The sequence below is a fragment of the Carcharodon carcharias genome, chromosome 13, assembly GCF_017639515.1.
Source record: "Carcharodon carcharias isolate sCarCar2 chromosome 13, sCarCar2.pri, whole genome shotgun sequence".
NCBI classification, from domain to species: domain Eukaryota; kingdom Metazoa; phylum Chordata; class Chondrichthyes; order Lamniformes; family Lamnidae; genus Carcharodon; species Carcharodon carcharias.
In genome coordinates, this window is record NC_054479.1 from 114,800,052 (window position 1) to 114,825,460 (window position 25,409).

At 40.5% G+C, this 25,409-nt stretch overlaps 1 protein-coding gene across 8 annotated transcripts in view; it reads left to right on the forward strand.

Moving 5' to 3' along the window:
• Positions 1–25,409, forward strand: part of hdac10 (histone deacetylase 10) — a 112,360-nt gene that overhangs the window by 73,172 nt on the left and 13,779 nt on the right. For 6 of the 8 annotated variants that reach the window (XM_041202130.1, XM_041202131.1, XM_041202128.1 and 3 more), the window contains 9 exons: positions 5,208–5,314; positions 6,969–7,036; positions 11,206–11,497; positions 12,428–12,518; positions 17,898–17,980; positions 18,983–19,039; positions 20,621–20,702; positions 23,702–23,890; positions 24,629–24,779. In XM_041202130.1, the coding sequence (XP_041058064.1) occupies positions 5,208–5,314; positions 6,969–7,036; positions 11,206–11,497; positions 12,428–12,518; positions 17,898–17,980; positions 18,983–19,039; positions 20,621–20,702; positions 23,702–23,890; positions 24,629–24,772 (1,113 nt within the window). In that variant the 3' untranslated portion in view covers positions 24,773–24,779. Of the gene's footprint in view, positions 1–5,207; positions 5,315–6,968; positions 7,037–11,205; positions 11,498–12,427; positions 12,519–17,897; positions 17,981–18,982; positions 19,040–20,620; positions 20,703–23,701; positions 23,891–24,628; positions 24,780–25,096; positions 25,298–25,409 lie in introns of all 8 variants that reach the window. The other 2 variants (XR_005944719.1, XR_005944718.1) reach the window with 2 other exon arrangements.

The following is a 25,409-nucleotide window of genomic DNA, read 5'->3' on the forward strand; positions in this document are numbered from 1 at the left end:
CACAGCAGAATTCAATAAAAATCTGGAATTAAAAGTTTAACGATGACCATGAAACCATTGTCGATTGTTGTAAAAACCCCATCTGGTTCACTAATGTCCTTTAGGGAAGGAAATCTGTTGTCCTTCCCTGGTCTGGCCTACATGTGACTCCAGATCCACAGCAATGTGGTTGACTCTTAAATGCCCTCTGAAATGGCCTGGCAAGCCGTTCAGTTGTATCAACTGCTACAAAGTTTCTAGAAAGGAATGAAACCAGACGGACCACCCAGCATAGACCTAGGAACCAGAACAGCAACACCAATCGTAGCCCTGTTGACCCTACTAACATCTGGGGGCTAGTGCCAAAATTGAGAGAGTTGCCTCACAGACTAGTCAAGCAACAGCCTGACATAGTCATCCTCACAAAATCATATCTTACAGATAATGTCCAAGTCGCCACCATCACCATCCCTGGGTATATCCTGTCCTACTGGCAGGACAGACCCAGTAGAGGTGACAGTACAGTGGTATACAGTCAGGAGGAAGTTGCCCTGGAATTCCTCAACATCGACTCCGGACCCCATGAAGTCTCATGGCATCAAGTCAAACATGGGCAAGGAAACCTTCTGCTGATTATCACGTACCGCCCTCCCTCAGCTGATGAATCAATGCTCTTCCATGTTGAACACCACTTGGAGGAAACACTGAGGGCGGCAAGGGCACAGAATGTACTCTGGGTGAGGGACTTCAATGTCCACTGACCACCACACAGCTGTTGTGGAGACGAAGTCCTTCCTTCACATTGAGGATACCCTCCATCATGATGTGTGACATTACCACCATGCTAAATGAGATAGATTCGGAACAGATCTAGCAACTCATGATGGTTGTGGGCCATCAGCAGCAACAGAATTGTCCTCTAACACAATTTGTAACCTCATGGCCTGGCATATACACCACTCTACCATTAGCATCAAGCCAAGGGATCAACCCTGGTTCAATGAGGAGTGCAGGAGGGCATGCCAGGAGCTGCGCCAGGCTTACCGAAAAATAAGGTGTCAACCTGGTGAAGCTACAACACAGGACTACGTGCATGCCAAACAGCATAAGCAGCAAGTGTTAGACAGAGCTAAGCGATCCCACAACCAACGGATCAGATCTAAGCTCTGCAGTCCTGCCACATCCAGTCGTGAACAGTGGTGGACAACGAAACAACTCACTGAAAGAGGAGGCTCCACAAATATCCCCATCCTCAATGATGGAGGAGCCCAGCACATCAGTGCAAAAAATAAGGTTGAAGTATTTGCTACAATCTTCAGTCAGAAGTGCCAAGTGGATGATCCATCTTGGCCTCCTCCAGAAGCCCCCCGCATCACAGATGCCAATCTTCAGCCAATTAGATTCACTCTACGTGTCATCAAGAAGCGGCTGATGGCACTGGATACTGCAAAGGCTTTGGGCCCTGACAATATTCCAGCAATAGTACTGAAGACTTGTGCTCCAGAACTCGCCGTGCCCCTAGCCAAGCTGTTCCAGTACAGCTACAACACTGGCATCTACTCGGTTATGTGTAAAATTGGCATGTCCTGTACACAAAAAGCAGGACAAATCCAACCCGGCCAATTACCTCCCCATCAGTCTACTCTCCATCATCAGTAAAGTAACAGAAAGGGTCATCAACAGTGCTATCAAGCGGTACTTGCTTATCAATAACCTGCGCACTGATACCCAGTTTGGGTTCCGCCAGGGCCATTCAGCTCCTAACCTCATGACAACCTTGGTTCAAGCATGAACAAATGAGCTCAACTCCCGAGGTGAGGTGAGAGTGAGTGCCCTTGACATCAAGGCCATATTTGACCGTGTATGGCATCAAGGAGCCCTAGCAAAACTGGAGTCAATGGGAATCACGTGCAAAACTCTCCACTGGTTGGAGTCATACCTAGCACAAAGAAAGATGGTTGTGGTTGTTGGAGATCAGTCATCTCAGCTCCAGGACATCACTGCAGGAGTCTCTCAGGGTAATGTCCTCGGCCTAACCATTTTCAGCTGCTTCATCAATGACTTTCCTTCCATCATAAGAAGTGGGGATTTTCGCTGATGATTGCACAATGTTCAGCACCATTTGCGATTCCTCAGATACTGAAGTAGTCCATGTCCAAATGCAGCAAGACCTGGGCAATATCCAGGCTTGGGCTGACAAGTGGCAAGTAACATTCGTGCCACACAAATGTCACACAATGACCACCTCCAACAAGAGAGAATCCAACCATTGCTCCTGGGAGGGAGTTCCAGGATTTTGGCCCAGCGACAGTAAAGTAACAGCAATTTATTTCCAAGTTAGGACTGCGTGTAACTTGGACGGAACTTCCAGCTGGTGATGTTCCCATCTATCTGCTGCCCTTGGCCTTCCAGATGGTAGTGGTTGTGGATTTAGAAGCTGCTGCCTAAGGAGCCTTGGTGAATTCCTGCAGTACATCTTGTAGATGGTACATACTGCTGCTACTGTGCATCGGTGGTGGAGGGAGCGAATGTTTGTGGATGTAGTGCCAATCAAGTGGGCTGCTTTGTCCTGGACAGTGTCAAACTGCTTGAGTGTTGTGGGTGCTGCATTCATCTAGGCAAGTGGGGAGCATTTCATCACACTCCTGACTTTTGCCTTGTAGATGGTGGACAGGCTTTGGGGAGTCAGGAGGTGAGTTACTCGTTGCAGGATTCCTAGTCTCTGACCTGCTCTTGAAGCCACAGCATTTATATGGCTAGTCCAGTTCAGTTTCTGGTGAATGTAACTTCCAGGATGTTGATAATGGGAGATTTAGTGATGGTATTGCCATTGAATGTCAAGGGGTGATGGTTGGATTCTCTCTTGTTGGAAATAGTCATTGACTGGCATTTGTGTGGTGCAAATGTTACTTGCCACATGTCTGCCCAAGCCTGGATATTGTTCAGGGCATGGACTACTTCAATATCTGAGGAATCGCAAATGGTGCTGAATATTGTGCAATCATCAGCGATCATCCCCACTTCTGATTTTATGATGGAAGGAAGGTCACTGATGAAGCAGCTGAAGATAGTTGGGCTGAAGATACTACCCTGAGGACCTGCTGCAGTGATGTCCTGGAGCTGAGATCTAACTACCGCAACCATCTTCCTTTGTGCTAGGGATGACTCCAACCAGTGGAGAGTATTCCCCCTGATTCCCATTCACTCCAGTTTTGCTAGGGCTCCTTGATATCACACTCGATCAAATGCGGCCTCGATGTGAAGGCAATCACTCTCATCTCACCTCGGGAGTTGAGCTCTTTTGTCCATGTTTGAACCAACAGTAATAAGGTCAGAAGCTGAGTGGCCCTGACAGAACCCAAACTGAGTGTCAGTGAGCAGGTTATTGCTAAGCACATGCCGCTTGATAGCACTGTTGATGGCCTCTTCTATTTCTTTACTGATGACGCAGAGTAGACTGATGGGGTGGCAATTGGCGGGGTTGGATTTGTCCTGCTTTTTATGTACAGGACATACCTGGGCAATTTTTCTCATAGCCGGGTAGATGCCAGTGTTGTAGCTGTGATGGAACAGCTTGGCTAGGGGTGCGGCAAGTTCCGGAGCACAAGTCTTCAGTATTATTGCTGGAATATTGTCAGGGCCCAGAGCCTTTGCACTATCCAGTGCCTTCAGCCATTCCTTGGAGTGAATCGAATTGGCTGAAGACTGACATCTGTGATGCTGGGGACCTCCGGAAGAAGCCGAGATGGATCATCCACTCGGCACTTCTGGCTGAAGGTTGTAGCAAATCCTTCTGCCTTATCTTTTGCACATCACTGATGTGCTGGGCTCCTCCATCATTGAGGATGGGGATATTTGTGGAGCCTCCTCTTCCAGTGAGTTGTTTCATTGTCCACCACCATTCACGATTGGATGTGGCTGGACTGCAGAGTTTAGATCTGATCCATTGTTTGTGGGATCACTTAGCTCTCTATCACTTGCTGATTATGCTGTTTGGCACATAAGTATCTTTGTGTTGTAGCTTTACCAGATTGACACCTCATTTTTTGGTATGCCTGGTGCTGCTCCTGGCATGCCCTCCTGCAGTCTTCATTGAACCAGGGTTGATCCCCTGGCTTAATGGTAATGGTAGAGTGGGGTATATGCTGGTCCATGAGGTTACAGATTGTGTTCGAGTACAATTCTGCTGCTGCTGCTGATGGCCCATAGCGCCTCATGGATGTCCAATCTTGTGTTACTAGATCTATTTGAAATCTATCACATTTAGCACGGTGGTAGTGCCACACGACACGATGGAGGGTATCCTCAATGTGAAGACAGGATTTCGTCTCCACAACGGCTGTGTGGTGATCACTCCTTCTGATACTATCATGGACAGATGCATCTGCGGCAGGCAGGTTGGTGAGAATGAGGTCAAGTATGTTTTTCCCTTATGTTGGTTCCCTCACCACCTGCCACAGACCCAGTCTAGCAGCTATGTCCTTTAGGTCTCGGCCAGCCCCGTCAGTAGTGGTGCTACTGAGCCACTCTTGGTGATGGACTGTGAAGTCCCCCGGCCAGAGTAAATAATCGCACACTTGCCACCCTCAGTGCTTCCTTCAAGTGGTGCTCAACGTGGAGGAACACTATTTCATTAGCTGATGGAGGGCCGTTACATGGTAATCAGCAGAAGGTTTTCTTGCCCATGTTTGACCTGATGCTATAGATTTCAAGGAGTCCAGAGTCGATGTTGAGGACTCCAAGAACCACTCCCTCCTGACTGTGTACCACTGTGCCGCCTCCTTTGCTGGGTCTGACCTGCCAGTGGGACAGGGGTGGTGATGGTAGTGCCTGGGACATTATCTGTTAGATATGATTCCGTGAGGATGACTATGTCAAGCTGTTACTTAATAGTCTGTGAGACAGCTCTCCCAATTTTGGCACTAGCCCCCAGATGTTGGTAAGGAGGACTTTGCAGGGTCGACAGGGCTGAGTTTGCCGTTGTCATTTCCAGTGCCTAGGCCGATGCTGGGTCCGTCCAGTTTCATTCCTTTTTTGAGACTTTGTAGTGGTTTGCTACAACTGAGTGGCTTGTTAGGCCATTTCAGAGCTCATTTAAGAGTCAACCACGCCGCTGTGGGTCTGGAGTCACATGTAGGCCAGACCAGGTAAGGATGGCAGATTTCCTTCCCTAAAGGGAAGAAATAACTATAAGTTATAACTTGTAACTTTAAGGAATTTGTTTTCAGGGAGGATACAATTTGCGTTCCCTTTCAGAATCTGTCTGCATGACTGTCCGGGCATTACTGGGAGACCCTGTGCCTCCATTGATTGGGGAAATGGTGCCATGCATAAGGTAGTTAGTCAGTCATTATATTATTTTGTTTCCTTCTATGTGTGTCATCTTTTTCAGCTTGCGTCCAGTTTCAACAAATGCTGTGTGGACAGTAAAGAAAGATGAAAGTTAATTGGATTATTGTAAACCTTGTGTTTTAGATTTCTGCTGACTATTTTACTTGAACAGCAGGTATGTGTATGCTTAATAGCTCAGGGCCAAATGGCATTATGATTTGTATTAAAACATTTTGCTATATTTACAAGGAGCTAAATTGCCTATGGGGAAAAATGTAAAGTGCCACACTGCATTCTAAAGGTTTTCTCCCAATTTCAGTAAAAAAAAGTAGACTGCATTTTGGAACAATTTTGTGAGTGTTATGTCATGGCAGATGATGTGTGCCAGTTGGAGCAAATCCATGAGGGAAACTTGATCGTGCTATCACAATTTATTGCGAGAAGATATGTGCACTGAATTCACAGTAATGAGTCCACCAACACCTTTAAAGATTCTAAAATTAAATTAAAACATTTATTAACAAAATATAGAAGGTTTCAAGGGTAAATATAAAACTACAATTATTTACTACCATAATAAGTCTAGAATTCCCAATTAACTTGACCCCTAGTTACACCCCTTTTAAGGCAATGGTCCAAAATAGATTTTAGATTTAAAACAAACACAGCAAGTAAACACACTACCCTGGACAGTGGAACTCCAAATGGCTTTTCCCCAACTTCAGTTTCATTTTATAACAGACTTATACACAAATGCTGGAGGCTTCATTCAGACTATTTCACACACTCCTTTTAGATCTTACATGGCCTTCTGACACATAGCCTTTCATTCTCCTTTATATATGTTTCTCTCTTTTTAATATGTACATTATATTGTTCCATATGTCTTTGAAGCTGTACCTTCCTTATAATATAAAACTTCCATGTTGCCAATATTGTCAGTAGCCTTTGGGAAAAATAAACATTCCTTAGCCTTGCTTATCTGGCTAATTGTAAACAGACTAAGATCCCTTTGAAATCTCAATCCCTTCATTTACCTAAAAAGTACAAATTCCCTTCACGCCTTATATGCTAAGCTAGCATCCATATTTACTCATTAGCATGTCAAGCACCTAGCTTCTTTTGATTATTTCAAACTTGCGCCCTACTTCATGCCAGATGTAATTAAATCACACACAGATCCAACTTTATTTAACCACATAAACCTACTTTACAATAAACCAGAAAAATATTATGAAAATTATTATACTTTCATCACAGTTCGGGAAATGCACAAAGAGCAGTTACGTTAATGATGTAGTATTAATAAAATTGAGCATTTTTATTTGCTGCATATGTGATTCTGGTAGAATTAATAGAACAAGATGAAATAATTGGATATGGTTCAATGTTAAATAGTAAGTGAGGAATGACTTGAGAGAGTTTTCAAAAATGAGACTGACAACCAGCTCAGACAGTAGGCATCCCTGTAGGGTTTAGTAGTAAGTGAGATGTGGTTGCTAATATAGCTATATTTACATAAACTTCAGGTTCAGGAGCCTAGTGTTCCATATTGATTGATAGCGAATTGCAGTCACCAGAGCATTTATATTTTGTACATCAAATATTGAAGTGTACAGTAAAATTGTTTTTTTTTTAAATTGTTTTTTTCCCTAAAGTGCCATAGAATCTATTCAGAATGTGAGAGCTGTACATCAAACGTACTGGAACTTTTTAAAGAATCAAGGTAAAATTTTTCATAATCTTTCATAACATTTTTTGTGCAGTTATTTAAAAATAGACTTATTTAGGATTGTGAATGGGGTGGGGCAAGTTTTATATTCGTGTCACTGAAGGGCCTCAGTGTTCCGGAAAGAAATGTCATATACCCAACGTCTGTCGGTCACTCTCGTGGCAAGTATAATAGCCAAGTGCAGAATAAAACTGTCCTTATTGTGCTTCAGCAAATATGCAGTAATTCCAACTAAAGGATAGCACATTTTTATTGCATTTAATTTTTCCAGTTCTAGAAATCTTTAAAATCTGAAGACTAAGTTTCCTACCTATTCAGAAAAAATGTCTATAAAATTCAGCCACTGAACGAGAATGCATTGCATTCTATATTATTGGCAATTTTAAGCCATGATCCACAGTTTTTTGGGAACTGGGTTCATTCCTGATTCTGTTTGATGTTGAGCCCCTTGTATCATGCTGAGAGATGTTTTCATCCCATTAATTTGCATTGGATTCAAACCTATATGATTTTATTGTAAAAGGGACTTTACAGCTACAAAAGAGAACTAAAGGAAAATAAAACTTTGGAAAAATATGGTTAGGCATTCAAAATTATTTGTATAAACTTTGTGTAGTAACTGTAATTGTAATGTTTAATTGAATAATGGTAAACTGACAGGAGTTGAGATTGAGTGGCAAAGGCACACTGAATCATCCATTTTCCAATTTCGAGTTCTATATCATGTAAAGTCGTCTAAAGCTGTCTGTAAATAATTTATTCAAATATCAAATAATTAAATGTATGATCTTAATGACTCCTTTCATCAGAGAACAAAGAAGTTACATTAAACTTGTATAACTTGTTTGGCCTCAGCTGGCGGATTGTGTCCAGTTTTGGGTATTGCAATTTGGAAAGATGTGAAGAATTTGGAGAGAGTGCAAAAGATTCACAAGAATAGTTCCAGAAATGAGGAACGTCAGTTGTGAAGATAGATTGGAGAAGTTGGGACTGTTTTGTTTTAGAAGAGAAGGCTAAGAGGCATTCAAAATCTTGAGGGGTCTGGACAGAGTTGATAGTGAGAGATTTGTTCCCACTCACGAAAGGATCGAGAATGGCATAGATTTAAAGCAATTGGAAAAAGAAGCAAAAGTGATTTAAAAAAAACTTTTTCACAGAGCAAGTGGTTAGGATCCGGAATGGACTGTCTGAGAGTGTGCTGTAGGCAGGTTCGATAGAGGTATTCAGAAGGGAATTAGACTGTTATCTGAAATGGAAGAATGTGCAGGGTTACAAGGAGAAGGTGCGGGCATGGCAGTAGAGGAATTGCTCTTTCGGAGAGCCAGTGTAAACACGATGGGCCAAATGGCAGCCTCCTGTGCTGTATAAATTCTGATTCTGTAAGACAGTGAAACTTTGTGAACTTAATTTTGAAATGGTCTTTCTGCAATAGTTCCCATGTCCCTATTATTAATGGTACTAATGTGTTGCCACTGCTCACTGTGTTCTTCTCTTGTTTGTCCTGAATTGCGATTCTACACATTCATCCTTCTACTGCTCTGACTATCGTGTCAAAGTTCATCAACCTTTCTCCTGAGTTCAGTTTTTCTTTTCTTGTACAATTCTTCTACAATCCCCAGGCTTTTTAAAACCAGGCTTGGCATCAGCTATTCATTAATTTACTGATTTATCTCATTGTTATTAGAAAGTGGCAAATGTGACATCGTTGTTCAAGAAAAGTGTAAGGATATTCCTAGTCACAACAGGCTGGTCATTTACATCAGTGATAGGTAAGGTTTTATAAATAATAATCAGGAAGAAAATCAACAGGGACTTGGAGGGGTTTGAGTTAATTTAAGGAGAGCCAGCATGGGTTTGTAAAAGGCAGATTGTATTTGACTAATTACATTTTTTTGATTAAGTAACAGAGAAGGTTAATAAAGAGAATCCAATGGATGATGCCTATATTGATTTTAAGAAAGTGTTTGACAAAGTACCACAAAAAAGGCTGGTTAACAAAATTGAGGGTAATGGAATAGGGAGTCACTGTTAACTTGATTGGCTTAAGAAAATAGCGTGTCATAGTAAATGGTTGTTTTTTAGACTCAAGGGTGGTCAACAGTCGTATTCCCCAATCTAGCACTATTACTTTTTTGATATGAATGGGATATTGGAATGCAGAGTAAAATTTCAAAATTTGCCGAACTGCCAAGCTTTTTAATTCTTACATGGAATTTGAGCATTGCTGGTAAGGTCAGCATTTGTTGCCCATCCAAATTGCCCTTGAGAAGATTGTGGTGAGCTGCCACCCTGAACTGCTGCAGGCTGGCGTAGGTATACCACAGTGCTGATAGGGAGGGAGTTCTAGGTTTTTGACCCAGCGACAGTGAAGCAATGGCATATAGTTCCAAGTAATGATGGTGTGTTACTTGGAGGAGAACTTGCAGGAGGTGGTGTTCCTATGTGTTTACTGCCCTTGTCTTTCTAGGTGGTAGAGGTTACAGCTTTGGAAGGTGCTTCCGAAGGAAACTAGGCAATTTACTGTAGTACATGGAATGTAACAGACAGCGTGTATGGTACCAATCAACTGCAACAGGACATAGGCTAGCAGGATGGGCAGACAAGTGACAGATGTAATTTAATACAAAGAAGTGTGAGGTGATGTATTTTGGCAGAAGGGATAGGGAGGCAACACAGACTTAAAGGCACAGTTTTAAAAAGAATGCAGGGACAGGGGAACTTGTGTAGTCATGTCCATAGATCTTTGAAGGTAGCAGGACATACTGAGAGAGCATTTAATAAAGCTTTTGGGATCTTGGGCTTCATAAATAGGGAAATTGAGTGCAAAAGCAGGGAAGTTATGCTGAACCTTTTATAAATCTTTGGTTAGGCACAACTCCCATTTTGCCTCCCAGTTCTAATCTCTATGCTTTAGGAAGGATGTGAAGGCCCTTGAGGCAGTGCAAAGGAGATTTATCAGAATAGTTCCAGGGATGAGGAAATTTAGCTATGTTCTCTTTGGAGCAAAGGAGTTTGAAGGGAGTTCTGATTGAGATGTACAAGATTGTGATAGTTTTTTTGTCTACCTTATATAAACATGTTTCCATTAGCTGATGGTACAAGGATAAAGGGGACACAGATTTTGAGTTTTGGGCAAGAGATGCAAAGGAAATGTGAGGAAGAACTTTTGCATGCAGCGAGTGGCAATGACCTGGAAGTTACTGCTTATAAGGTTGGCAAAAACAGAGATAATTAATGATTTCAAAAAGAAATTGTATCAGCACTTGAGGGAAATAAATTTGCAGGGCTACGGGGTTAGAATGGGCGAATGGAACTGACTGAATTGTCTACAAAGTGCCAACATGGACTTGATGAGCTGAATGGCCTCCTGTGGTATGTTGACTTTATGCTATGCTTTTCAACTTTGGCAGTGCCTGGACTATAGGACTTGGCCCTTAATCTGGTAAACTGAAAATATTCACAAAAATCAGCTTTAAATGTATACATACTGCAATGGGAAGCTCATCTACCTTGTTTTGGGCAGGACTGGAAAGTATGCCCAGGAGCGTTTTTCAGCTCCCTACTGATTATCCTGCTGTCCAGGATCTTCCTCCAGAAAGGATGGCAATTGTTGAATGTAGACACCCAGATATGAACAGGCATAATTTAGAGTGGACATCTGCTTCTAAAATGAATCACTCTCAATATCTTGATAACAGCCTTAGATACAAGGGGCACTGGTATGTTACTTTCGTCTGATGTTCCCATGATATGTAGAAAGGAGTTTTAAAAAATAAATCCACTACTTGAGGGAGCACAATCAATCAGAGGCAAATTATTACCTTTAAAAATGTAACTAAAAACCTGTGACTTCTCTTCTTCAGCTGTGGCGGTAGATTGGTTCTGTTGCTGCAGGTGCCTGAACCAGCAGCAGTCATTTGCTTTTATAATTAAAATGAACTTAGAAGGTCAGCCAGATTGAGCTCTGATACATGAGAGCAGGCAGAATCATGTCTTGCAGTAAGAGTGGGATATTTTGCCCTGGGTCTCAAATGTGTACTTATACTTTTTTCAAGAAATAATGGCTTGTTTCATTCATTCTGGAGATGGTAAGAAAGTGGACTAAGTACAGATTAAGTGATATGCACTATTAACCAGTGTTTCACTTTTCACAATTTCTTCAGACAGTATCTTTTTTAAAGATCCAAGCACCAAGAAACTGAACCTTGGTATTGAAGAAGGTGACTCTCAGTCAAGTACAGCTACAACTGCAGAAGAGAAGAAAGTGACGATGGTCTCTAACATGAACCAAGATTTTGATGAGTTCATGGATTCCCACATGAGGAAGGTTCTAGTGTTAGCTCCCCATGTAAGAACTGCATTGGGCGGATGTGGAGAAAAGCTAACAAAATTGGACCAATGCCTTCAAGTAGAAGAGAGGAAAATCACCATGGAAGAAGCTGGCATTCTCATCAGGTTTGGCTGAATTGTATAAACTTGCATTTGTGGAGGCACAGTTCATGGGTAATCAGGGGAGACTGGGGAAAACAGAGAAATGGATAAGAATGGAAATGGAGGTAACTGAGAAGAGCATGAGGTAATGGTTTTCCCTATAGATTTTATTCAGGGGGATTTCTGGATAAGACATAGCTGAGCCATACAGGCCAGGAAGGCTTTTTGGTTCAGTGCCTGGTTTGTATTGAGTTGACTGACATTAATGTGAAGATAAAGGGCTTCAATTGACCTTCTGCACTGCTGGAAACGGAATGGAGACCCTATTGACTTGGTTCACAAGTTAAGAATAACGACGAGCCAGGTGCTGGTAATTGACTGGTGCATATGAAATGGTGTTCCAGTAAGAAAATACTTTCAGGAGAGGCAGAGGGAAAATAAAGTAACTGAGATGGTGGAAATTAGAAGTAGAAATTTAAAAAAACAATGAAATAGGAATTTGTTGTTTACTCTTTCTGCTGATTAGAATAAGGATAAACATACGTTAATGGAATACATCCAAAAACGATTTAAACAAAGTTGGCTAAGAAGTTTGAAAGTAATCTGATAACCACAACATTTCAGAAAATCAGTAGTACAATCTGGGAATTGCACACCTCTTAGCTTGGATAATTATCAATTGTAAAGGAAACAATTTGAGAATGTTTAAAATAGGGTAATGACTGGGGGAGAAGCTTGTTGCTCATTTCAAATACAACTAAAACATTTCTACCTGTGCAGAGAAATTCTAACTTCTTGGAGCAATAAAACAACCTGCAAGGTGCATTCCAGGTGGAAAAGACTTACTCAATGATATATGGGATGATGCTACCTTTAAACTTCTTTCATTATGTCAGCTTGAGATTGATCTTCTTGAATGATATCTTGAAATCCACTTTATGAATTTTTCCACAGCAGCGGAGATTGTGCACACCTGAAGGATGAATATCTTTTACTGTCCCTGGGAAAAATGTTTCCAGTGATTAATAAAATCATGAAAAAGGAGGTAGGTGGAATTTGCGCTCTGTTGCGCAAAGCTAAGTTTCTGACTATGCAGTTATACTGTGGCAGGATAAGCAATTGCAAATGATCTTGTGATGAGAACAAATGATCCTTTCTCATTCCATGCCTTATGTTCTGTGATTATAGCACCAACAATTCCAAATTAGAGTATGTAGTTACATTTTGTCTGTTAAGTGTTGGCTTGCTTGCATTGATTTAATGATCTTGCTGTGGACTAAAGACATCATTGATGATGGAACTCTAGCAAAAATTGATATCATGGGGAGAAAATTTGGAGACGGAGCACCAATTTCCCTAAAAGTCTCTGCAGTCCTTGAAGTATAACAGTTGGAAGGGGGAACTGCATATTTTCTGCATCCTTTAGTGAAAGAGCAAAACTGAACTCTGTTTTGTGAGAACAGAGGACTGTACAGAACTGGAAAAGATTGTTTTGGCCCATCTAGCTTTCCCCAAGATGTGACATTAACCTATTTTGTGACCTCATATTTAACCATGCTTGTGTTTACAAATTAAGCTTCACTATGAAATGAAGCATTCCATCATGTAATGTATGATTTTTAAAATTTGCGTTATGCAGCAATAACTACAAAATAAGGGGCAACAAAAAAGGTGTCAGTATCATATTGTGGAATGTGGCAGCCTTCCATTTTGTAAGACGATGGTTTGTATCCTGGTGGTCAACTGTGTTAAGCATCACCTAGTATGGCTCAGGGACCACACTCTGGCGCATTTACTGCAGATGACAACAGTGGGCCGAGAAGGTAGACGATTTGCTGGCCTCTGTTTTCTTTGGAACCTCTTCTTGGATAGCTGGCTTTTCGTTTTTGCTCGCTTCATCCCATGCCTTTTCAAACAGACAGCCTCCAGGGGTCACGGCCGTCAGTGACTGTCTCCCAGCTATTGTGTCAATATCCGCCATCTTCATATCTCGCTTGCAGGTGTCATTGTAGCGGAGGTATGGACTTTCTTGTAAGTTTTAGGGGTTTCGAGGTATAAAACCCTTTTAATTAAAATCTCTAAGTACGGAATTCTTAATTTCTACCAGTGGGGTCCTAGGTTTGCCTGACCTAAGAAGGTACGAATAACTAATATTTATGAATCAAGTAGAATTTATTAAACAAGATTTTACATATACTTAGCAAAAAGCAGTAAAGCCAACATGGATGGTTCTTATCCCTCAAGGCCTGAGGATTCCTCAAGTGCTGTCAGAAGAGGCAATGCTTTTCTTCTTTTGCCTCTGAAGTGGCGTTACGTTGAACTGTGTCTCAGAAGAATCATACCACAGAAGCCATGATAAAGCTGTGTTAATGAAGACTTTGAACAACTTTTATCCCTACTTCTGATTGTTCCTCATCCCTTATTTAGAGATGGTCCAAATTAATCTCTCTTATTGGCTTAGGGTTAGGGTCATCTGGTTTCACCCCACCTTCATAACTAGAATCATGTAGACGGAAGATAAATATTTATCCCTTATTCCCTGGGCCTCCAGAGGCACATTCCAGTGTGAGCAAATGACACATCCTTCTAGATACAGCTCAGTTACATCCTCCTATCAATAATACATCTCATCGTAACAGAATTTTGAAAAATGCTGCAAGCCCGCTCATCCAACGACAAGCTAGTTCCTCCCTGCATTGGCTGCTGGTAGGCTCCATGAACCTATGTATGGAGAAACCAGCCTGTGATTGGACGAGTGTGATGCAGTCAGTTGCTAGGCAAGTTTTAATTCTCGATTTCTGCCTGCACAGCTCTCAGAGCAACTGGTAAGTACAAAAGGGATAGGTTGGAATAGATGCAGAAGGCTGGGGGCGGGGGCGTGGGGAGGTTGGACTGTGTGGGGCCGGACTCGGGCAGCCTCGAGCTGAATTTCGGCCGGGGAGGGGGATGGTGGAGGCGGGTGCTTGGACCATGCGGGGCCAGATTTTGTGAGTGAGTGTGAGAGTTTATGTGCCAGCATGTGTGTCCATGTGCATGTGCGCATGTGTGAGAGTGAGAGAGCATGTGCCCACAGAAGTGAGAGAGCGTGTGTGTCTGCCTTACTCCCAGTCTCGAGTTTCTCACTCATTCTCACCACCACACCAACTCATACTCATACCCACTCACACAGTGGGTGAGGGTGATTGAGTGAGCATCCTGAGACTAGGAGTGAGCCAAGCACACACATGCTGACCCTCTCACACTCTGGTGGTCATCTTTATGAACTACTCTTTTTTTTTTAAATAAAATCAATTTATTGCTTTATTGCTCAGCAAGTTGTTTCTTTTCTTAATGCCATAATTTTAGAAAAAGAATTCAGTTTAATGTTGTGCCAGACCTTATCTTTCCGAAATTTGCTCAGCAGCCCCTTGGGTGAAACAAAAATGGAAATGAGGTCACTCAAGCAAAAAGGTTGGACAAGCCTGCTTTAAAGTAATTAAGTCATCAACACCAGTTCCTCACAATCAGCTGCCTTAACTTTAAATTGTCTCATTAGCAGAATTTCAAACTGAACTATTTAAAAAGTGGTCAAGATAAAATCAATGAATGTTACTTGAAACTAACATAAAACCCTAAAAATTAGCAGTATTATCAAAATCTTAAACCCAGGAGGTTGTGACCCAGTGGCCAAGTCACCATACAGAAGGTCTTTGGGTATACGGATACGGCCATCATCTATCCAATGTATGTAGCCGAGCCAGTGCAGGCATCATTAGCTTAGCAATGACTGTATTCTGATGGAATTTAGCAGGTGATATCAGAACTGACTAAAGCTGTTCAGCCTTGCTTGCCTGAGGTCCAAGATAAAGGTGTATCAAGTCCTCATCAGAGAATTGCTCTATTTTGATGATACTGCATGAACATTCCATACTGAGGAACACTTGCAGCAGCAAATGAAAGACTCTCTCACACCTGTAAAGAGTTTGGTTTGACCATCAGCAGCAAGAAGACTAATGTCATGGTCCAGGATGTTGCCATACTGCCAACTATCAGCACTGACAATGTGATGCTGGAGATTGTTGATAGCTTCACATATCTAGGTTCCACAATCACCAGTAATCTGTCACTTGATGCTGAAATCAACACACACATTGCAAAAACTGCAGCTGTCATGTCCAAGCTGAGTAAGAAAATGTAGAACAACAGCAGCCTGACTGAGAGCACCAAACTGCGAGGCTACCAAATCTGCACCCTCAGCGCACTCTTCTACGGTAGTGAGACCTGGATAACAAATGCTAGGCCGGAGAAGAAGCTGAACAGTATCACGTTACGTACAGCAGAATAATGCAGAAACAATACCTTGGGAAGGCTTTAAACTAATGTAGTTTCAAATACAATGAATTGTTTTAAATCGCTGTTGTTATCAGGAAAAAAATAATATGGAGGATCGAGAGGAATCGAAGCATACCGCTTGGCTGGGTATTTAGGCAGGCCCATGCCAAACCCCAAACAATGAGCAAGGCAGGAAGAAATACAGAAAGCTCCATCCACTATCCCACTGCCGCTTGTCCAAGCTAGACAACAGTTCCCCTTCCTCTCAATTTTTCATGGGCAGAATTTTACGGCCCTGTCGCAGCAGGGGCAGGAGCGTAAAATGCAGCGAGCTGTTCAAAAATCCATTGACTTCAGTGGGACCGGAAAATCCTGTCAGTGGGCGGGGCTGGGAAATCCGGCCCCACATTTTTTCTTAATGGCAATTGCACTTTGAAACCACTTGGCTTGGTTGAGGAGAATGGCCTGATTTTATAGATCTGCACTGAGCTTGTCTCACTTGCAGAAGACAGGAGGAGCTGATTTTTAACTATCAATTTCAGGTGAAGAATGAGATACTATTTAGTTTGAAATACCTTGACAGTTAATCATCAACTGCTTAAAGGAGTGTAATTTAAAAATTCTCCATTGTATATACCACACTCCAGCACAGTGACATAATTGGTGGATTATTCCAGATCATTCACTGTGGGACAGCAGAGGTCTTGGCTATTGCTCACATATCTTCTGGTCTTGCCCCATAGTCCATGCTACTGGATTGGGATTCATCTATTACAGTATCAAACCAAACTAACTTCTGTCCTGTTTCTGTAGAGATCTCACTGGACAAAGAATGGGACATTTTAATCAACCTCATTCATTGCAAAACGCTGTTTTACAATATAAGTAACATATCTCATCAGAACTATATGCATAAGTAGTGGGCCTGAGCAATTGTGAGGCACAGCCTCTGAAAAAGGGGAAAAGTGAAGTTGCACCTCCACTCATGGAGAAAAGGTCTCAATATGCAGTCCAAAAATAATAGTTGGGAAGGACATAATTAATTTCCGTTGCAACACCTTAACCCTAATCTATAGCTACCTATCACTAGGAATTGGATGGAAAATGTTGGCATGGAGCATTTTAAATAGTTGACAGTAATATCTATGGAATTTCATTCACATTTCATAGACTCAGTAAATCAGCAACAAAAGTACCTCTGTGTTAAATTAATTATGAGGAACATCTTCAAGCATGCACATTGCATCATATGGTAGAGATCTACATTAATAAATCTGCTTGTGCTCACATCTAACAAACTAGAAAAGAATGTGGTGTTCTACTAAGACACATTTTAGTGTCAATTCTGAATATCCTAGTAGTGATGCAAACCATAAATGTACTTGTGGCTTACGAATTATGAAGCCACATCAGTTAGGCCACAGAACTTCAGAAATTATTCGCTAAATATCTGCACTTTTGTATAGTTACTTGTCATAATCTTTGATTTTCAAGCTAATGATATGGCTAAAAATAACATTACCTAACATTTTTAATGGGCTGTAAAATATTTTTGGTTCATTTTAGTTTAATGATAATAATGTCTAACATGTTGAATTTAAAATTCTCATCTTTGTGTTCACATCTCATCATGGCCTCGCCTCGCCTCTAACTATGTAACTGCCACTGACAGATCTCTGTGCTCTGGCCTTTTGTGCACCCTCGATTTTCTGCATCGCATCATTAGCAGCTGTGCTTTCAACTGCCTAGGGCCTAAGCTCTGGAATTTTCTCCGTTAACCTCTCCAGCTCTCTACCTCCCTCTCCTCCTTTAAGGTACTCCTTTAAAAGCTACCTCTTTGACCGCAATTCTGGTCACCTGTCCTCCATATGGGGCTTGGTATCAAATTTTGGTCAATGATGCATTAAAGGCACCATAAAAATATAAGTTGTAACAAGTAAAAATTGTGCTGTGTTTTTGAGAATTATAATGTTGTGCATCAACATGTATTTAGGTGATTTTGTAATAGTTTAAGTATGATTTTCTTTGCTGAAGCAAGTTCCAGTGAACAGCTAATTATGAAAGTGTGGCAATTTTTATAATGATTTAATAACCTTTATTTCCTATTACATAGGTTAAAAATGGTGTTGTGGTGTCTTCCACATTGTCATCTGCTGCCTTTGCAGCACATTATGGTACAACAGTTGGAGCAAGCAGGTATATAAATGTTAAACTGGTTTTCTTTTCTATTTATCATTTTTGTTTCTTGATGCCCATTCTTATGAAAGTATCCGGTTCCAAGGTATCACGTGTTCCCTAGCATCTCATCCAGATGGTAAACGTTTGCAGTCCAAGCCCAAATGTATCCTCTCTAGCATTTACACAGGTGCTTCTAAGCAGGAAATTTTTAATAACAATCTGGAGCACTACCATGGCCATTCTCGCTGCTAATTTAGTGCCAGATACTAACTGCAGTTCCCCGTACTGCAATCCTTGCTGAGATCAGCTAAATGAGCACAGACTAGAAATCAAATTTGGCTACTGCCATTCATTACAAAGTCACAAGTATTGACAAAGGAGACCGAGATTAGGAACTTGTGCATTGACCAGAGTCACTTGTCTGCTAATCACTAATTTTATGTCTGGAGCTCAAAATGAAAGTGAATGTGAGAGAAATCACAATGGGAAAGGCCATCTCTTTAGGTCAAAAGCTCCCCTATCATGGCATGCAATCGTATTTGGAATACTCCCAGTGATTTTTGGAAAATTCTTCCAGGTAAGATGATTGAGGTAAACATCTGTCACTCTTTAAATGAAGAGGTTTTTCTTCATGTGTTCGAGACTTAAATTCACAGATTTCTATTTAAGTCTTCTGGTCTTTACTTTCTTTAAACTTGGGTAAATAGATGGTAAACCCTCCTTATCTATCATTTGATACCCTAATAGATTTTCTTCTCTTTTCTTTTTAACTCATCCCATTTATCTTTGGACACATATTTGTTGCTCTTTCTATACCCCTTCAAATGACTACATATCATTTTTGTATAACAGTGACAAAAATGAATAATACATTCAAAATGTGATCTGGCTTGTTCATTTAGTCAAAGCATAACTTCTTTTATAATGCCTTATCTTTCTATTAGCATTTTGGTTACTGTTAGAGCTTTGAAAATGTCTTGTCTACTAATGCTGTGAATTTATGTTTGATTTCCCCTTAAGAGTTTTACTTCTGCTGCTTGGGGAAGCTGATATTCCAACTGATGTTAAAGAGGATGAGTAAGTTCTCTCTGTTACTATATATAAAATATTACTATTTTTAAAACTTTCATTTAGTTTAATAATCTGTTCTCAGTCTGAGAATGAATGTTTCCCTCTTTGAGGCTTGTAGATATTTCCAAAAGACTATTCAGGCTCCACCCTGGGTCCTTTAACAAGTAGCAAAGTCATACAGATAGGAAAGTTTCATCCACAACTGTTGAATTGGCTGTCCTCAGCAAGGTGATAATGGTAGCAGCAGCACAGTAACCGTATTAAATTAGCTTTAGTGCAAGGTTAGAGAGGAGAAGGTGGATAGATTCTTGCTCTTGTCAACTAACAAAGCTCACTGGATAGAAGTGCAAATACGCCATCAAATAAAGATGGAATTGGCTGTTATGCTGTCATGATCAAACAGCCTGTTGAGTTGTATGAATAATGGGCAGGGGTAAAGGAATGAAGGAAGGCCAGTGCCAGTCAGTGAAAGCACTTCCCATCAAGAAGACCTTGCCTTTAGCAGAAAAGCAAAGGCTGGAAATGATCTGTTTTCAAAAAAAACCTTAGCTGAATTATTATTATTCTCTTTCATTGCTGAATATTACTTATTTTTTCCCAAATGTCCTCTTTTGCTGAAGCCTCCTGATACCTCAGCCTAATTCCCATTTGCAATGTGTGAGCTTCAGTAGTGGCAGGCTCTTTGACTGCAGGAGACATGGCAACAAGCCAAAGCCTGAAATCAACACACAGGCACTTTCAAGCAAGAGACGCTATAACAATCAGGAGCAAAAATTGTGGCTTATTTTCCTCCTACCTATGTAGACCAGTTGTGTCCTAAACACATCTAGGACTTAACTTATTTGTTATTTATGGGAGAGTCAGTACTTGCTCTGTTATTTATGGGGCGATCAGTATTTGCTCTGTTATTTATGGGAGTGTCAGTAATTGCTCTTATTTATGGGAGGATCAGTATTTGCTCTTTTTTAGGGGGGGATCAGTATTTGCTCTGTTATTTATGGGAGGATCAGTATTTGCTCTGTTATTTATGGGAGGATCAGTATTTGCTCTTATTTATGGGGGGATCAGTATTTGCTCTTAGTTATGGGGGGATCAGTATTTGCTCTGTTGTTTGGGGGGGAGAGGTCAGTATTTGCTCTGTTATTTTTGGGGGCATCAGTATATGCCCTGTTACTTATTGGAGACTCCGTATTTGCTCTATTATTTATAGAAGAGTGGTCAGTAGTTGCTCTTTTAACATTATAGCAGTGGGACGTCTTTATTCTCAAAAATGGTCCATAGAGGACACAGTTTAAAAACTTGGTCCCAACTCCCCAACAAAGGAAAAACTGTTATATAGAAACATCAAAGGAGACTTGGGAACGCATGTGGCTCCCATGAGGGTACCTGTGAAAATTCGCATGTCTGCACACCTGACTGGGAGATATTACAGATACCCAGTCTATTCAAAGTGATAGATGATCAACCATTTAAGTTGAAAAATAGTGAAATTAAACATCTGACGTGGTTGACTTCAGCTAGTTATAAGTCAGTTGTTGCATATCCAAACAGTGCAATATTTTAACATTTTTGAAATGTATTTTTCAGAAAAATCCTAGTGGTACAGATATACGGGAAGCAGGATGAGAGGAAGCAAAGCAAGTACTACATTCCATTTTGCTTGAAAGAGGTGTGTGTAGAAAACGGCTATTGTGTATAACTTATCTAGGATATGCACATAAACTTGAATTTTTTTTAAAAAGTGGATAGTTTAGAATTGCTTAATGCATTTGGAAAAGCCATTTATACAAATCAGATTACTGTTCAGGAATTTAGGAATAATAACAACATGTTAACATGGGGAAGACTACATTGTTCTTGCACAAAAGTATTTGTGCTCCCACCACCCACCCTGTCGACGTCTTATTAATTACATTAAGGTCCAGTGGCAATCACGTTGTTAAATGGCAATTACATTGTAATGGTTTAATGGCAATTACATTAAGGCAATTGCATTGTTAAACAGGTATATTGGTACACCTATAAATGGAGACAGTCAGAGTGGTAGCGCGGCCAAGTGGTCTCAGGCGCTGGATTCAGGTTCCAGACTTTGAGGAGGCGTGAGTTTGCATCCCGTTGCTGCCAAAGTTTCAAGTGCTGGGCATTTATTGTAACAAAAAGTGTTGTAAATGGGGACACGGCCAGGTGCCCTTGGAGAGGGAGCAGGTGATGTCCACCGGTATGATTGAGGCTTTCCGTGACCGGTGACCCTGAAACTCACATTTTGGTTTGAAAGTTTCCTTTGTAGTTTTGTCTTTTGTTGCAGCTTCCCTTTAAGGCTGCCCCTTTTATTTGTTCATTGAATCTTTTGCTAATTTGTCCCCTCTAATTGTTAATTTGTTACTTTAAAATGCCTACAAATGGGGACCTGGCTGGGTGTCCTTGGAGAGGGAGCACGCAGTATCCGGCAGTATGATTGAGGCCTTCATTGACCAGTGGGTACCACAGAGACTGGGTTGCTTCATTGACCCTGAAAATCACATTTTAATTTGACTTTTGTAAGTTTCCTTTAACATTTTGTTCTTAAGTTGCGGTGCCTCTTTAAGGGGGTATCCACTTTTGTTAGTTCATTTGACCTTGTGTTAATTTGCCCCTTTTTTCATTGGTTTAGTCAAAAAAAAGCTTATAAATGGTGACATCTGGAACACTGGCGGGGGCAGCAGACTGGGAGGTCTCAGACTTTGCTTTATAGTCTTGGAAATAAACATGTTTTAAGGTACAGGCTAGCTTCAGACTCATTCTTCCTCAACATAGAATTATTGGAATTATCACACCTACATCTCTATGATCTCATTGGGAGATTGTTTTTTGGAGATTTGCAGACTTCCTCTTGAGGAACATCCAGGAAAATGGAAGTAAATCTAGATCCCTTTCCTTGGCAATATGTGAATAATCACAGAGGACCCTACAAGATTCAGCTCCCGGAGCTAGACGTTTGTTGATGTGGTGAAATCAATTAATGCTATAGTCATGGCCATAATTGAGCTGACCAGAATCCGACAATCAGCAGAGTTACAGGGATGCACTCTGCAATGTTCCCATACACCTACAGAGAACTGGAAACAGGAGTCACTTGAGAGAGAAGACGACTAAGAAAATGATGACAGATTAGATCAAAGCTGTGCAGAGATGATTAATGGGAGTCCCTTAAAGACCACCTTGGGTTCCTTCCTATTACTTAAAACAAGAAATTGATATCCCATTATTTACCTATCACTAAGCAAGTCAGAACTGAAACGTTGTTTCCATTGTGTGCTTAGATACTTCCTAAATTATCATGTCTTGTCAAAGATAATTGAAGCAGATTCAATGGCATTTAGTGGAGTTATTTGTTTGCTATAGTCAGGACCCAAATAAATCCCATAACTAATGATTCATATACTGCTATTTTCCAGTGATGAAGCTGGGTAGGCAGGTTGCTTGATTATTGCAGTCAATCATCTTCCATTTAAACACATATATGGAACAGTCAAATAGAGAAATGTTCACAGATTTATTAAATGTTTTGGTCTAGGTTTAATACCATTTGATTTTAGCAGATTGGTCCCTCTAGCTGGTGTTGAACTACTTTGATATGCCCTTACAATGTATGGAAGGACAGAATGCAACAGAAAGTTAGATTACTTGCGTGGCCAGCTTCAAATCTCCTCTGTACAACATAATCCCATAATCTCATCTATCTGTCCTTACAGGGGTTTAGTTTAGGGTCAAACTTAGCTGGCACAATGATGCAGGAATTGAATCTTTATGTGGCTGGAGTAGAAACCTGTGTGCAGCACCACCTATCTGAAAAGTCATGGCATTTTTATGCGCATGCTTAGTCAGAAGGTTATACTGCAATAGTGTGTTGAAGGATATATATCATTCAAAGAATGAAGGCCCAAACTTTATGAAACAATCAGTCTAACTTTATGAAAAATGAAGTTTCATTACCAAAATGGAAACTACCTTTACTAAATTGTCCTTTAATAATCAGACTTTTGGAATAATACATTGCAGTCCTGGAAAGCAAAATATGAATAATTTTACATTCATTTATCTTCCTCATAAGTTGGATAACCCAAGTTGTCCAATGTGAAAATTTAGTGATATTGTACTACTTCACTACTTCCGTCATTAGCTAGTATTTTAATGGTCCTTGACAAGCCATGTGAAATATATAAATCTTTTGTTTGATACGATTGTGTGAGTTTAAGAAATTAATAGTTAATTTTTTCGTTGCAACAAGAGTACCTGGAACCTTTTTTAATCTGCCCAGAACTCAACTCAACCTTCACTTGATCTATTCTTTGCCATCCAACAAAGACCTACCCTTGCATTTTAGAAGACAGTTTCCAATATTTATATAAATTGTATCCTTCATGGATGTAAATGCTTTACTTTCTTCACTAATGAGACAGGAAATCCCTTCAAGCTAGGAAAATTAAAAATGAGTGCTCTTGTGTCAGACTGTTGCCAGCCATTGCAGCAACCAGTAATCAGAAGGCACCAGAGACCATTTGCTTTCTGCTTGACCTTTCCTCCCCAATGCAGAGATGCAATAGCCCTAGAGAAGGGAAGCTTTTATACTTAAATGTAGGACAGAAAACTGCATCTTCAAATTTAAGTATTTTTTTTCTTTTTTTGCAGGATAATGAATGGGATGGGGATCTTCTTTACTCGCTCTTTGAGGTTATTCTGCCTTTGGCATGCAGATATAATCCTGAACTGGTGATTTTGGCAGTGGGATCTAACATTGGAATTCAAGAAGTTACATTAGCTCACTTGACACATTTGCTCCAGGTGCTTGCTGAGGGTCGGATCCTTGTAATAAGCCAGGTATGGGGAAATTAATTGGTTCTTTAGGTTCCAGGTTATATTTTTCTTTTGCAGAGGTTTAGAATACATGTTTACCTCTTGTATATTTGTGCAAGTATGAAACTGTCAATCCTGCGAGTGTTTATACTGGACTTATGATTTTGTACATTATTATCTGGTTTCTGTGAAAGGAAGATTACAAAACACCTGTTGCAGATGTGCATCACTGTCCAAATTATTGTTAAAGACACACACCACAATATATGTTCTTAACCACTCGCCGTAGATCAGGTGTTTGGTTAACTCCCAAGAAAGTCCAATGGTTTGATTCCTGGCGGTTAGCTAATCTCAGCCATTATAGAAGGAAGGGTGCCACAATTATCCTCAACATTTGTTAAGCAGGGAAACAAAAAAAAATAGTCTGCATTCCCATTGCTGACTCTCTGAGTGACCTCTGCTGCAAAGCATATGTGTGGTTTCAGCAGTGATGTCCTCACTTTCACTAAGTTCACAGATAAATATTTATTTTAGCAAGGCTAACAGTGCTCATGAAATCATACCAACACAAGAACATGTGTTCAGAGGTATAAGATGGAAAGATAGGTAAAGAGAATGAAGGGAGACGTTCTGAGTTTTTTAAGTAAGGTTTACTTGAGTGGACTGAACCATTCAAGTTTGTCTTAAAATAACTGAAAAAGAATGTATTTTTAAAATATTGCTAATAATGGTTCAAAAATAGATTTTCACACTTTTGTTCAGGATTCTGACCTTGTGGAGACTTTGATGAGTTCTTTGCTTGGTGATCCTTTATCTACAATGAGTTCTTTTGTTCTGCAACAAGAAAACGCACTGGTATTGATGAAACTTAGACGAGAACTGAAACAGCACTGGAAATTGCTTTAGACCGGAGGTAAGAAAAATAATCTATATATTAATACATATGTATTTTCCTTCAGAAAGATTAAATATTAGTGATATAATGCACAGGGACACAGTAGTAGGGCATCATACTGCACCTGTTAGATGCCATTCAGCAAATTCCTAACCTCAAATTTGCTGTGCAGAGATATAGGGGGGAATAGTGTCAAAAGGAGGCATAGAGGGAGAGAAGAATGCAAGTTCAATTACTCTGGTCAATTAAAGAAAAATTGGTATGAAACAAAGAAATTTGGCCAATGATGCCTTCCTTGGATAGACCTGATAGCCTGTAAAATTTCATTCTCACAGACTCTATCTACTTTACTTATTTAGTTGGCTGAAGGGATTGCACGATTACAGGCAAAGATTCCAAGAAATATGAAATTTTAACAACTCCAAACTTCCAAGCAAAATTAAATTTCAATGCGGGGCCATGATATTCAATGTTGATCGGTTTTGTTCCAAAAGATGATCGTCTCTGCACGATTGAAACCTTTGTGGTTCAGTAAGGTATTTTTAAATTTTGTCTGTACTTGCCCTGACAACCATTAGCCTTGTTAATTAATATTTCTCTAGCTACTTTTTATAAAGTTTAATCAGTATAGCAAGAATTGTTTTTAAA